The 15,303-nt window shown below is 38.0% G+C and overlaps 1 protein-coding gene across 3 annotated transcripts in view; it reads right to left on the reverse strand.

Annotated features, from left to right (window-relative positions):
• The window catches only part of SH3GL2 (SH3 domain containing GRB2 like 2, endophilin A1), an 88,089-nt gene that overhangs the window by 17,037 nt on the left and 55,749 nt on the right, over positions 1-15,303 (reverse strand). For 2 of the 3 annotated variants that reach the window (XM_058827040.1, XM_058827041.1), the window contains exon 2: positions 761-829. In XM_058827040.1, coding sequence (XP_058683023.1) covers positions 761-829 — 69 coding nt within the window. The remainder of the gene's footprint in view (positions 1-760; positions 830-15,303) is intronic. The other variant, XM_058827042.1, reaches the window with a different exon arrangement.

Here is a 15,303-nt window from a genome sequence, read left to right on the forward strand (position 1 = left end):
GCCCTGTACTTTCCATCCAAGATTTTTTATCCCACCTCATTATACAAATGTACAGATAAATAGCTTTTTCTCTTAATCAGACTTACACATCAGATACATACCTTACAAATCTCCTAGCACAAGGTTTTCTTGCAGGATTTCATAATACGTTTCAAAGTTGAAGCCTGAATAAATGCTGCCCCTACTGATCCTTTTAGATGAAAGACCATCACTGCCACACACAGCTGTGGCTTTTTTTCTTCTTTTTTACCCTTCACTGAGTTAGCACACTCAGTGCTATCACTGTCAGCCTCACCAAGCTGCCTTCTGGAGGGTTAGCCCCGTCTACCTGAAACACATTGCAAGTGGAGACTGCCTAACAGGACCTCCGAACTTGTGAATGAATACCCCAGTGCCACTGCCATGCCCAGTGCCTTGATACTCAAGGAGTTGAGAATTACCAGCACCCTTCACCACTGAAATGGCTGTCTTGTAGACTAACTCAACTTCCAAAGATCCCTACAATGGTTTAAATTCAGCTAATTTGTAGATGACTTCAGTCTCAATCTCTGAATGAAATATTTGCATTATGGAGTGCCATACAATACAGATCCCTTGGTTAGAAAACAAAAAAAATAGAAAATGAAAAACTCAGTCCTGCTGAATAAAAGTTAAGTATTTCAAAATTCTCTTAGTGATTCCAGGACAAAACCTTTGAAATTCATGTCCTAGAAAGAAAAAATACATGGTAATAATGAATATATGCTGTATTTAGACTTACCCTTTCCATTTCTTTGAAATCATCATCCAGCTTTGTTCCTTCTGCACCTCCTACTTTTTCACTCACTTTCTGCAATTAAACAAAGAACAACAAACATATTCAGCAACAACTGAAACATCTAGCTACAACATTTCTTTGTAGAAATGCTATTTTTTTCCTGTTAAGTCAGTACAACAGTCAGACTTTTTATTCCTTCTGAAAAACTCATTTTAAACACACTCTAAAGTTAAAAACTTGGAAACAACATATTACTGCTTAACCCTCAGAGACCCAGTCTTACCAAGGACAGAAACCATACCTAAGCACAAAGCAATAAGAAGTTCCCAAGATGTGGCTGTAGCTGTCCAGAAGCAAGAGGCTGAGAACTTTCAGATATTGACTCAATCCAAAGTATATCATCAGCAAAAATCAAGAGTTTATATATAAACTTGATAGAGACAGAGAGATTGATTAAAAAAACCCTATATGCACACCATGAAAGAGCTTGAGTGTTATGTAAGTTATGTAAAAAATACACGACTCACTTATCTAGAAAGAAAGAAATAAAGGGAACTCTGGTAGTATGACTTTAGCAAATAATCTGGATTTTTTTTTATAAAATATTCAGTTAGAAAATTAATTGGAAAATTATATTGTGCTATTGTTTTATTTCCCTGATACGATGTAATACATTGAACTGTTTCCCTTTACAGTCAGTAATATTGACAATAACAGATTTGAAAGGTAACTGTTACACAGTACCATTCAAAACGGATTTTAACAATTGCATTGTCAGTCACAAAGTCTTTCAGTGGTATAACCCCTCAACTAAATCACGTGTGTATGATCTAGTGAATGTATTAATCTTTCACTGGGAGGGTATTTCTCATAAGAAATTAATCACCATATAAGTTACTAACTACTGATTTCAGTGAAGTGATTCCAGCAATAAACAAGAAGAAAAAAAAGAAAAATTTCACTTTTCCCCTCTTGGTTTTAACTACTGTGGTAAGTCCTCTATACCATTTTTTAGTATAAAGAGGAGGAATACCCATAGTCACTCACATTCAATTATTAAAATCCAGACATCTGTACGATTTTAAAGTCACTTCAGTTCATTATGACAAAGCTGCAAGTGCATCATGGCCAAGCACTTACCAACACAGGCTGTAATTATCTGTGCAACAGGAAATAGCTATCAGCTCTGTTTGTTTTCTGTCAGCATCTCACAAATTAGTAGCCAAAATGGTCCATTAATTAAACAACACTACTATGACAAAAATAAGGAACTGTATTTATCCCATCTCTCCTGTACAAAAGAGATGTGCAAAACCATACAGACACCCTCTTACCAATAATCTGAATGCAAATAAATTTGCATGGTCTGTATTAATAAACTTGTACTCTGCAGAGATAAGTGAAGCACTCCCAAAAGAATCAAACACAGTACTGTAAGGTGTAGCAGTCAAGGATAGTTTCAGTGTTCTAAAAATTTTTGTTAATTTTTAGTTTCATGAATGAATCTTCTGCAAATGGATATCCTACAACAGGTAATACAGCTAAATTTGCACAGGAGCTTCCTCCCATAAAGATTTCACATCCCTGAAAATAACAGTATGCTAATATGCTAGCACTTAAATATTCAAAACAGATTTTTAACATCTGTAGTTCAACTCAAAGGCTACAAAATACTCAAAAGTAACTAATCTCCTGGCCCTTTTTTTGGCTGTAGCTCTACATGTCATCATTTTGAAATATTTTCATGGTTGATGAGGATTTGCAAAGACATGTTCTTTCACACCCATAGATGCCCTAAATGTCCTAATTCACATCTATAAACCATAGCAATCGCTCCTTTCTTTCACATTCATCACTACTTTAGCTGAGGAATGTATGACACTATTAAGAGCACAGACCAAGAGGTTTCTGGAGTGGTCACTGCAGTCAAAAAGGCAGGTCACCCCTCTCTTCAAAACTTGCTTTCAAATTTAGAGAAATTTTCCAGTCTGTTTATATTCATCCTCCAAATCAACTGTTAAAGCTTTCACTAAGGCTACCACTCCATCAGTATCTAGGATTGTCAGGTTTGATTATCAGAGGTCATGAAGCCATGCCAGCTTCCATCTGCTCGGGATCTGCTTTCATGCCAAAGATTTCCGCAGCTCTAAGGAATATCGTCAGCTAAAAGCTACAACTACCCAGAAACTAAAAGTCTCTCTGGCTACATAATTTCAAGGTATCAACATTTTGGCTCTTGCTTTACAACAGATTTAAAATTAGGCTTTTTAAGGAAGGAGGGGATATCCTGAAAACATATTTATGAATCAAGAATATACAGACCTCTACCTCTAATAATTTCATGTTTTACTGTTGGTATCTTCATACTTTACTTGACTGAAAACCAGTGCTATATGGTTCCTTAGAGTAAATTTCAGTTTTATAAAGATCCTATTTCCACCCAGGCAGAATATGAATTTGACATCTGCTGGTCAGAATAGTTTCAGTAGGAACAAAAAAAATCAGCATGATTCTTACACTTAGGGGAAAAAATCCATTTTTTTTTCCCCCCGGTAGTTAATATTAAGAACACAGATTTTTGTAAATGGTGATAGGAGCTGGAACATTAGCCATAGTAACAGGAATGATATTTTGTAGATGGATTTCATGTGAAACAACAAAACCTGTTTACCCATAGTTATGAATGCATTTATTCAATTTTTCATATATTTGTGCAAACAACCCTGGTTTGTTTTTTTTTTTTTTCTGTATTGCTGTGTTATGATGCAGCATGTCAAAGGACAAAAGAATGCTGTGCAGTCACTATGAATACCTTGAAAATTCCTGTAACCTTTTATGGAATACAGTGATGATCACTTAATCAATATCTCATGCAGCAGTCCTAGTCTAAAGGTGTGTCTCTGCTGCTGTCATCTCTCATTATTAACCAAATAATAATATAAATCAAACATGCATTAGACAGCTATTCCAGGACACTGATTAGTACCAGAGTTCTGAACAATTCACAGGTGAAACAACCATGACCAGAAATTCCTGAAGAATACGATATGACACTACCCAAACTTAAAAATACAGTAAGATCCACCTTAAACTACACTAGTAGTCACCTGAGTTTGCAGTTTGATTAATTTTAATGACTAGTTTGGCAGCAAGTATAGATAGCAGCTTTGTTTCTATAGAGGAGAAGAAAAACAGCTTTAAATAGATTAGCGACACAATTCACTGCCTTTCCCTATGATGCAAATCAAATGCCCTGTTTGCAAAGTGGTCATACCACAGCAGGACTGAAAAATACCAGTCTCCCTATTGCATGCATTCCTAACTCCAAACACATGGCACAATTTTCTACTCCTCAAAGGAGTCCCATCAAATTGTCACATAGTTCTATCAAATTGTCATACAGTGGACAATTTGGTAGAAAGAAATTTTTTATTTATATGAAAGCTATGGGAGAGAGTAATGAATGAAGCTTACAAATTCACAATGGAGAAAGATAATGGTCTCTCTAGTTCATGCTCATTAAATTATTCTTATTGATTTCTCATTCCTGATTGCTCAGTATTTCTTCCACAGGTGTCTACATCTTCCATGCTGTTTTGGCCATTTTAAGTTTTTTCTGTCACAGTAACACAATAAGGAAGAACAGTGACAGAATTATCTTCAGTTTTGTTAAAAATTCCCAAACAGGCTCTAAAATGCTGTAATGCTTTGTGAGCTTTTCAAACACAAGGAAGATAGAACTGACTTGCGAAAGAAAGTGGTGAGAAGTACACCTTTTAATGGGAATAAGTCTGTGTGGTATGAGAAGTATGGTGATGGTCTTCCAACATTGTAGACTTTTCAGGAGAAAACATTTGTAAAGGAATATTTTTATTTTTAAAAATACACAGTCTCTAACCAAGATTTTTTTTTTTTTTTACTCTGTCAATCCACACAGTAGAGTAAGAAGAAAACTGCTACTTGCAGGCTAATTTTTTGTGTCTGTCTGATCCTGCACTGTTTTGCATTTATGGTATCAGAATTTGTTACCAGAGAAAACATGTGACATCTGTAATTTATATTTATGATCATGACCCTGATTCTCTGTAGGTTATGAAACATTTTGTGGCAAATCCCATTCTCAGCAATAACAGTCAGCAAGAGAGCAGCTCTTCTGCTTATTCAGATAAATTAGAACAGGAACTGGAAGAAAAACCCACCACAAAAGCATATGTAAATTAGCTGCATTTTAGAGTATTTCTTTTTCAATTGGCATCAAAATATAGAATAAAAGAAGGACTTTTCCATATTAATATAGATATACCTTATCTCAGAAACATTAAGAGGCTGTAGAAAACATCCTGTAGAAAATCATATGTTGATTCACAGCACCTTATCATATACTGAAAATTATTTCAGCTGACATAGAATAATCTCACTCAATTTTTCCAGAATAACCATCTAGATAAGGATAGTCCTCATTTACAAGCCAAATTATCAAATATCATTAGTTTTGGAAAGCTTCAGGAAATTCAACAAACATGATAAATCTCACAAGCCAGAAGTGTGTGATAAGCCTTGCATTCACATTATAGTTATTGGTTAGTGAAATTGAGCAAACCCAACATTTCCATTAAACACAAAAAATTTCACAAGGAAAGCTTATCACACTCAACATTGCATTTAAAATTATTTGAATTTTATTCTGTTTTTCTTTTAAATATGTAAACAACTTGTGCAAAATAGAGAGTGTCAATAGACCACAACATGAGAATACAGAAAAGCCACTTCAGTAGTAAAATGAAAACAGGATCAAATTTAGCATACATTTAAGTTACAGTAATGCCCATTTACATTTCATTTGTAAATTTTCTCTTCAGCTGTACAGCCACAATAGCGGGCCACCAAGCCAGCTGGAGCTCAGCACCAGAAGATCCTTCCCATACAGAACTGAGGAGCACAGTGACAGTGACAGACAGCAGTGCTATCACAGCAGCTGTAATGGGCCATGAAGACAGTATGAAAGAAAAAGGTAAAAAAAATCCTAGAGATCTATGAAGCTCCAGAGAACTTAATTTTTTATTTTCTGTTTTCACTGAGACACTGATCATGTCACAGAGGCTTTGCTTCCTCCATGGCAAAATGAAGAAATGCACTTGCAAAGCACATGGGAAAATGGTTAGCATTAATTTGCACCTGCTACTGCTTGCCATCAGCAGCATATCTAACAGAAATGTTTGTGATGTATTTTAGGTAAGCATCTGCCAGACAAGCCTGAGATTATCTTTTCTTTTTCCCTTCTGTCACTCAGTAGATATATTTAATCACGGAATAATATACTCTGTCCCCTGTTGGCACTGAAATCACTTTCTTCCTGCTAGAAATCTTTGTTTACTGGCCTGTTCCACCGCAACACCAAACTAGCCACAGGCTGTCTAGCTTTTTTCTCTGTTAAAAGTTCCCTTGACTCTGCTGTTGGATTCAGAGTTTGAACAATAAAGTGTGCTATTCAAAGACCAGGAAGTAAACTGAATTTTGGAAACTCAAGCAGGGAAAGCTATGACTGGACTCTAAAAGGCTTGCCTTCTTCTCTCACAAAGCATCTTCTAAATACTCTTTTTTATACATACAATAGCTTGGCCTTGCTAGTCCTCACAGCTGCTAGTAGTAGGGCCCATAGCCCTGTTTATGAGTTCCACTAACAGTCTGAAGGCAGGTCAGAAAGTGAGGGAAATTGGCTATAGATGTGACATACGTAAGACACAGGAACTGCCAGCGTGAAAGACAGGCCATTGTTAAAGCCTGTCAAACCATGAATGAAACTCTTTGTGGGATTGGCTCTCCAGTAATGCCAGTGTGGAGCAAAAGAAAATACCTCAGCTGAACTATATCTCCTCAAGAAGGATATATAAAAGTCAGGATCCCAACCGCCAGCACTGTTACATGGAAAGAAATACGCATTGTAAACCTGTCCCATGTTCTTACTCTTTTCATTTAGATTCAGTCCCTTTTTCTAATTTTCATCTTCAAACCAGAGTATTCAAAAGGTAAGGAAGTGTGTGGCTGGAACAATCTTCAATCTGATATAGCCTTTTGCTTTCTAATTACTACCAAGGACTATACTGCAGAATTTCTGCAACTCCAGCAATACAGGGGAAGTCATTCCCATTCAGCGTTAGTGCACAATGTGAAAGTATGCCGCAAGCTTCTGCACTGACAGGAGTTACTGCGGAGTCTCTGCTGCAGTGCTGCTGCACTACACTGGAGGCTGTCCTCTGGTAAGTGAAAACAAACAGGGTGAGGGCAGGAAAGGAACTGCTGAGGAAGCACTGGTGTACTGCCCCGTGCTGTCTCTTTGTAAGGGAAGCCCCTGCCAGGAGACACCCACACTCTGACAATGAGGAAGGTACTACCCTATGGCAAACAAAAATTGAAAGCAGTGTTATGCATTCCAGTGACAGAAGTGGGCTGATAGCAGAGACACTGCAATGCAACGTGATAACAGAATTAATTTTATGCATTTAAACTTATTACTAAAGTCTCGCCTGTTTACCAAACACACACTTCAGGAGGCTGGCTCTCTGCGAAGTTCAAGTTCAGCCAGAAAGCTGGTCACAACCCCAGCACCTCCAAAGTTTAGAGTGGCCTTGGGAGCTGACAGAGAAGCTGGCAGAAACTCAAAAGCTGACAGAGAGCTGAAGACAGTCAGAACACTGTGTGCTTTTTTCAACACTCTCTGTCCCCAGCAGGACACCAGTATGAGAAAAGGAAGAAATTGGTATTAAAAAGGTGGCTGTGTTAGCTGGAAGATATGCCAATCTCTGCTCTTTTTTTTTGCATTACAGGAAAGGAGCAGAGAATCTCTTCCTGTATGGTATCTCTACTTCAAATGACAACAGTACCATGATTCAGTCAATCTCTATAGTGAACCTGTGGGCAATAAAATGCCCACAAGTTTTGGTTTTTTACTTTTGTGCAAAGGAATCTGGATTCAGATCCACATTTCTTACAAGTTCACATCAGTAGTGGGAGCCCTGACCTACACTGCACTGCTACAGAGAAGGAAGACATCTGTGCTGTATATTCCCTGAGTGCCAAAAAAATTTGGTAGCTGCCTGTTTCTTTAATGTAAGCAGCTCATTCAGCTGGGTGGTGATAAGGAAATTCTGAGAGAGTGGCAACACTAGTCCAAACCCACTAAAAATTTCTGGAGTTCTCAGGTGTCTTTCTTAGAAAGGTGCACAGCACTAACTTTCTAATCTGGAATGCTACCGGTTGCCAGCTCCTGACCTATAATGTTCTATTACCATGTATAAATATAGGGTTTGTATTTGAAAGAGCGTACACCATAAAATGACATATTCATTCAAATTTCCATACCTCTCTCATGTCTCCAAAGCAATTTTTATGAGGCTTTCCAAGGAAGCTGCTTCTTCTAGGTAGACAGAATTGCACCTTTATATTTTGTTGCTGTATTTTAAGGCAAATGAGTGGCACATGTACAATATGACAATATATGGACTGGAAAAAGAGAGTAAAAGAACACAGACCAGGTATCCATCCAGTTAGTTAATCTGGAGCGTATTTATGGATCATGATCCACCTTAGCTAAACTACACACATTAACACATTTGCTTTATTCATGTAGCTTCTAAATTCAGCAAAAAAATATGATCTCTACCATCCCACTGCTTCACTTGACACATGCCTACCTTGCCATGAAGCAGACACAATCTGGGCACAGGTGACAGGAAATTTAAAGCATCCCATGGATTCTTAAATGATGTCACCAGACTGCTTGTCCTCACCTACTCGATTTCAGCACAGAACTGTGTTTTCTGCAGCAGTGGTTTAAGCTGCCAGCTGGGAGGCTGAGCTCATGCTCACTCTTCACGAAGAATGTTTAGCCTTGGTGACTGATCCAGCTGACTTACATGTGCTAGACGTCAACTTTGAAAACAGTAGAGTATTTCACAGTCAGTGAAAAAGAGTCATAGCAGGTAAAGGGTGCTAGGGCACAGTCTACATCTTGCTAACATCTCCACAATATAGAGTCCAAATACTTGATCAGCATTATGCAAGCAGTGATGCAATAATATTGATTGGTAAAGCAGATGTGACTTTGTTAGGCAAATCAACTGCCCGTTTTTATAGAGTGTTAAAGCTTTGTAATTTTTCCCTCAATACAGGAATGAATTAAAGTCTAGCAGAAATAAATAGGGCATAACCTGACAAAATACTAAAAAACAAGCAAAAAATAAACCCCAGCATGAGAAATTTACAGCAACCAAATTCCATTTAGGGCATAGTTTACACCTCTACATAATGTATATTTGTCTACATGCCTTCTGCTGGTTGTAAAGTTAGCCTAGTTTTTAACATCTGGAAATGTGAGAATGCAGGGAACATTCTAGAGGATAAGAGAACATGGATTAAATATGATTCATCAATTTAGCAGCTGTACAAACTGTGCTATTGTGAAGTTGCTCCTGCTACATTTGGAAAAGAGTTTGTTGGAATTAATTCTCACTGAATTAATTTTTATCTGTCTAAGAAAAGATACTAAAAGAAGTTTGTGAGGAAAAACTGGTCTGTAAGCTGTTGCTTGTTACTGACGTACGTTTTATTTCTGGTTTTCCTATTGGCACTGCTTCTAAAAGGCAGTCTACACAGCACAGCAAAGTGCCAGTCCAAAATATTTTCTTATATGGTTTGCAGGCAGTGTTGGTAGCTTATTAGCTACACACATAACAAGCCAAACCCATCCAACACTTTCCATTTGATAACAACACATTTAGAAATTGCTGAGATCTGCTTTAAGATTTTTTTTTTCCCCCCACATGAGCACTATATAAATTAAACTGAATGTCTTCCCATTAAACTGATGTCCTGTGTCTCAACTCACCATGTAAGAGCAATATATCCTAAAGCACTGGCCTATTCTCAGGGCTGGAGAGCACTACAATACCAAAGTAATGCTCCATTAGCCACTGGGCACTTCTGGGGTGACCCCCTGGATGAACAGAAATGGTGGCGTGCCTTTTGTGCTTCTGTGATGTATCCAAGAGAAAAAGAAGAGAGGGGATACTGAGTGACTTAGGACTGGATGAAACATACCCAGATAGAAGAAAATGACTGGAGGCACCACTTAACCTGACACTGTATTGTGTTATGAGCATGCCCAACCACAGCAGAGGCAGCTTTTCTTCTGCAGCTGCAGCAAGGTCAGCAGAGGGATTCTGTCAGTCTCCCTGGCATGGAGGAAGACCATACCCCTCTACCAAAATGAGGGCATAGCCACAGCCTTAGGGATTAATATCTAAATTTAAAGATGATAATTTTCCTCCTTTCAACACTGTATGTGTCAGCTGCCAATGATAAAGGCCATTTTAAAATGTAAGGAAACATAACCTTATAAATAGAGACCCACCAGAAGCACCTCTGACATCCATGCAGCTACACAAACACATCTGTATTAATCAAAAGCAGAGCTGAGTCTGGTGCCCTCTGATAGGTACTGCTCTCTAAGAGGTACCAAAGAAATGAGAAAAATTACCATAAAATCCTCCTGAAAATAAATTATACAGTAGCATCGATCTCGCTGACTGGTTCATGACCACTGTCACATCTGATCACAGTGCAACACGCAACAATACAATAAACTCTGCCTTAGTTGCAGTAATGAGTCTATGGTTCTAGCCCATGCTCAAGATATTGATGCTCCAAGAAGGCTCCTGTGACAAAGGAAAATTAGACCTCTTCAGTAAGTTTTTAACTTATTTACAAAGCAGAGTCCTACTGCTAGAAGGGATATACAGATTTTCGAGAGATAAAATGAAACAGGTATTTTTGCTAATGTTAGCTCACAATTTGTTCGATGGAATCCTGATGAAAATGTGATTTAAAAAAAATAACAGAATTTTAAAAAACCCAAACAATAGAGGACACAGGTCCTTGCTAAAAGGATCTGTGGCCAGCTCAAAACTTGTAAAAATTTACACCCTTGAATATCTCAAGATATTTGCAGTCTTCTACAGTCAGTCCTTAAGGCTTACATAGCAGTCAAACCTCTGAGGCATTGTAGATCTAATTATATACATATCTGAAGTTTCACAGAAAAGAATAACGTTCCTCTTTATGTACAAATTCAGTTGCTGCCTTCTGCCTTTTCCCTGCAATTCTAACAGTTTATGAGAATAAACTATGGCAGTTTATTAAGGTCTTCAGGACCTGGCTGTGAAAACTCATTAAAAATGAGGACTTTGAATTTTAAAAACTGATTTGGAAGATGCAAATGTGGAACTGCTTACATGTCTTAATTTTTACAAAAATATAAAAAGTGATAGAAGATTCTTTTCTGAATTGCCTTTAACAGGTAATCCATTTTTGTGGCCATTCCCTGCCCTCAGTGTCTGCAAGTCCATCACTGACAATAAGAGTGTTTTTAAACTCCATAATGAAATTAGACCATGCAGAAAACAAAACTAGCACAATAGATTCTAATGTGCACATGCACACACACATGTAAATAGACTGTTTTCAGAGATGAGATAAAATAAGTCTGAAAAATACCAAAGTCTTCACAAAAAATAAAGGTAAGATTTTATAAATGCTGCTATTTGATCCTTCCTAAACCACACCAGAGGCATTTTCCTCTGAAAAATGGGCAACCACATTTTAGACAGCATACACGGAATAAAACCATATCTACATAAAGGGAGTAATATTCTCAACTAAGAGTGCAGAAATGTAGACGTGGGAATAAAAGACGTGGTGCTAAAGCCCCACCTGACTCTTTCAGCATTTACTGCAGATGAAGAGCTATCCTAAGAGCCTTCCTTTTTAGAAAGACAGATGCATATTCATGTCAAGCACAGTTACACAGCAATAGTTCATTTAGATTAGTTTATTTCACCCCATTAAGAAAGAAGACATCTGTCTTTGAGAGACTCAGAAAGGCCCATGGACTCTGCCTGCCTCCACATCTACAGGCATCTCAGTGACACCTACTTTCTCCATTTTGTAGTATACAGCTGACATAAGATACATCATACAGTCCTTGCCACATGCATAGAGACTTTACAGCTTCTGTAAAACATGTGGAGGTTACTATCTGCTACCTTCGAGAATACCACCTGGCAGAAGAGGAGAGGGCATGTGAAAAAAAGCAAGGAAACCAGAGCGTAAAGGAGACAGCCCCTTCAGTTGGTGTAACACACATAAATCAGATTTCTTTTTATAACACAAATAATTCTAACAGATGCTTTATGCTGCCCTATCAGTGAAATATTACTTCTTCTTTCATCTGTTTTCTTGGAAACATGTACATTGTGTTGCCAGGCACTGATCTGCTTTATTCCAGGTTCTATCCCACAGGTATTACATTTCAGAAAAAAGAATATTTGTACTTTACAGAATAAGATGAAAGGGACATGGAAAATAAAGCTATGAAATGCATAGGGTTCCCCTTCCATTTGAAATAACCTAATGAGAAATGTTTTAGAAGACAATCACCTTACACAAGAGGGGAAAGCAGAACTTTTTCTTCCCTCTGTCTTCCTCATGTTTTCCATACTGGCAAGTATTAAAATATGTCATGAATTTTAGGATAAAAACATATTCTAGTCTGCTTGGGATATCAAAGCATGTATGATCCTTTATGCTAATCTGCTAATTAAATAGAGAACATTTATGTTCAATAGGAAATTTATCACACATTATTTTGTGATGATGTAAAAGCAAAAAGTAATAAAAATGCAAACCAGATGAGGTTTTCAAATGTCAAAATTTAAACATCACAACCACAGATAAAAATACAGCAGTAGCCTCTTAATGAATGAGACTAATTAGTGTAAGAACTACTGTTCATTTTGCAGAAAATTAACATGTTCATTTCACCCAGTTTCATCCTGGGGAGGTGAGGGGAAGAATAAGTTGGACTGTATTCTCACACAGCCTCAAGACATGTAATTGGCTGTAAAAGAAACACAGAGATAGAAAGGCCACTAAATATTTCACAGGTTTTCTCTGCCTTGGAAGTTGGTTAGCAGTATACACAACCTGATGTAAAAAGTAATTCCTGAGAAGTCCTAAACATTTCCCACTGTTGTTTCTTGCTTTAAAATACTACATTAAAATTAGTTTCTGAAAGAAACATGCAAGCAAAAATTATATCCAGAAGTGTCAGCTTTGAACATATTAATATGCACTGTTGGTCTGGAACTGCCTTAAACGCATCTTCCATCTTGAGAAAATTCTAGACCAGCTTGCACAAACAATTCAGTGGCAGGCAGAAGACTCTTGCATCTTCTACAGTACCACCTGTGTCTATGAGGAGCACACTTTTCACTGTTATCTGCTTGTGATGGTGTCTCATGTACACATAATTTAAAAAGTATTTTAAATCCATTTATCCTCACAGTCTTCAGAAAATCAGTAAACAAGGAAACCCTGTATTACAGCTGAAACTGTACACCTTAAGACACCATCTTCTTCTAGTATTTAGGCAGGTGCCACTGTGTTTGAGATGTTTTTACAGTGAGGTATCTCACTGAATGAGCATAACCCAAGTCTCGTTATCACCTGCAGCCAGATTTCAGTACATACATATTCTTCTCTACACCACATCAGTAGAAGGATGGATTAATGAGGATCCCAGTCACCAGTCACCGCATCTTGGAGTTAGAATGTTTGTGAGGTACAAATTTTCTCAGCAGAAAAGTAGCAAAATTTGCTTCTTAGGAAACATGCTGCAGTTGCCAGAACTGACCTTTTACGACAGATATCAGCAGAAAAATTGTCACTGACTTTACAAAAGGAAAGCCGCAGAAGTGATGCAGAGTTATGGCCAGTATAGTGGATGGGGGAAGAAGGGCTGTGGATGTTGTCTACCTTGACTTCAGTAAAGCCATTGACACAGCTGAGAGAAACCAGGTGGGTGCATTTTCCACTGTGTGAAAAACTGTCTGGATGGCTGGGCCCAGAGAATGGTGCTGAAAGGGGTTAAATCCAGGTGGCAGCTGGATTTACCAGTCACTGATCACCAGTGGGTATTCCTCAGGGCTCGGAACTGGGGCCACTAACGTCTTAATGACAAACGAGGGGATTGAGTTCACCCTCAGTGAGTTGTCTGATGACACGAAGTGGAGTAGAAGTGTTGATCTGCTGGAGGGCAGGGAGGCTCTGCAGAGGGATCTGGGAAAGCTGGATTGGTGGACCAAGGCTGAGTGTATGAGGTTCAACAAGGCCAAGTCCTGGGTCCTACCCTCGGGTTACAAGAGTCCCAGGCAGTACCATAGGCTGGGGGCAGAGTAATACAGGCATTACAATACATATCAATACAGATGAATGGGGATTTATATATATATATATATATATATATATAAATGTAGATGGCTAAGTGCTAGTATTCTCTGTTTCACCATTAATGGCAATTCAAAATCAAGTATTTTAGTGGTTGAAAACTATCTAGAAATGAAACTAGGAAGTACGGAGACATATATCATACTGGTATCTCATTTTTCATACTTCATTTATGCTGAGCTTGTCACTCACTTTGAAGTTCTGTAGACTGGTAGACAATAAATAAGCTATGTTGTGAATATGGATGAACTGTGAATAACATTTTCCCTGTGACCCAATTCTTTAGCTACTCTGTGACTGAAAAACACAGAAAAAATAAACCATTTTTATATCTTTTCCTTAAAATACTCAGGAGTTGTGATGGATTTACAAATCTGTCATGTTGTGCCTCCTGATCATGGTCTACAAATCTCATATCCAGACACTCTATGACAATATGAACATGGAAAAATGATAAACAAGAGGTACAAAAAGAGATTCTTGACACACAGTATTAGCAGCACTTCTCAAAAGCTAAAAGAACATCAAATATAATGGTACTGTGAAAATGAGCTTGATAGACGGAATCTTAGATTGCCCTGATACACAAATCAGGACAAAAAACTGTATGGACACATGTACTATTGGTGCTCTCAAGACTTTTCACTTCTTACTCTTCAACCCTTAACTTTTCCACTACAGGATGTGGACCATGACAAGGTGAGCCATGATCCATTGAATCCTGAGTGTATTAGAAGTTTCAAAAGAGACATATGGGAAAGCATATGTGGCTGTTGCAGTGAACTTGAACTGCCTTAAATGCACCTTCCCCACCCAGTGGTGGGGAGATAGGAGCTTGGAGAAGACTTCCTTCCATCACCACAAAAATGTACAACTGGTTATGCCATTACACTTGTGAAAGGGGACAGTGGCATGTGGGGAGAGGGGGGTGGAATTAAGAAATCTAAAGCCAACTGCATCTCCTTTTAAAGATGTTTAAAGATGGTAAAAATGCACAGCCCAAAGTCTTTGTACTAAGGGATGAAAGGCTACCCCCAGATAAACACTATCTCCTGTACTTCACAAACATGAGGCAGTACTTATTTGTAGAGCTGTTAGGAAAATCATTACAAGCTCTTGTCCTCGTGGCCACCCAACCATTTGCTTTTATTTCTGACCACTACATACCACCACAGTAGGATCTGTTCCTGCATCAGTTCTGCCAG

Source organism: Poecile atricapillus, chromosome Z (assembly GCF_030490865.1).
Source record: "Poecile atricapillus isolate bPoeAtr1 chromosome Z, bPoeAtr1.hap1, whole genome shotgun sequence".
Taxonomy (NCBI): domain Eukaryota; kingdom Metazoa; phylum Chordata; class Aves; order Passeriformes; family Paridae; genus Poecile; species Poecile atricapillus.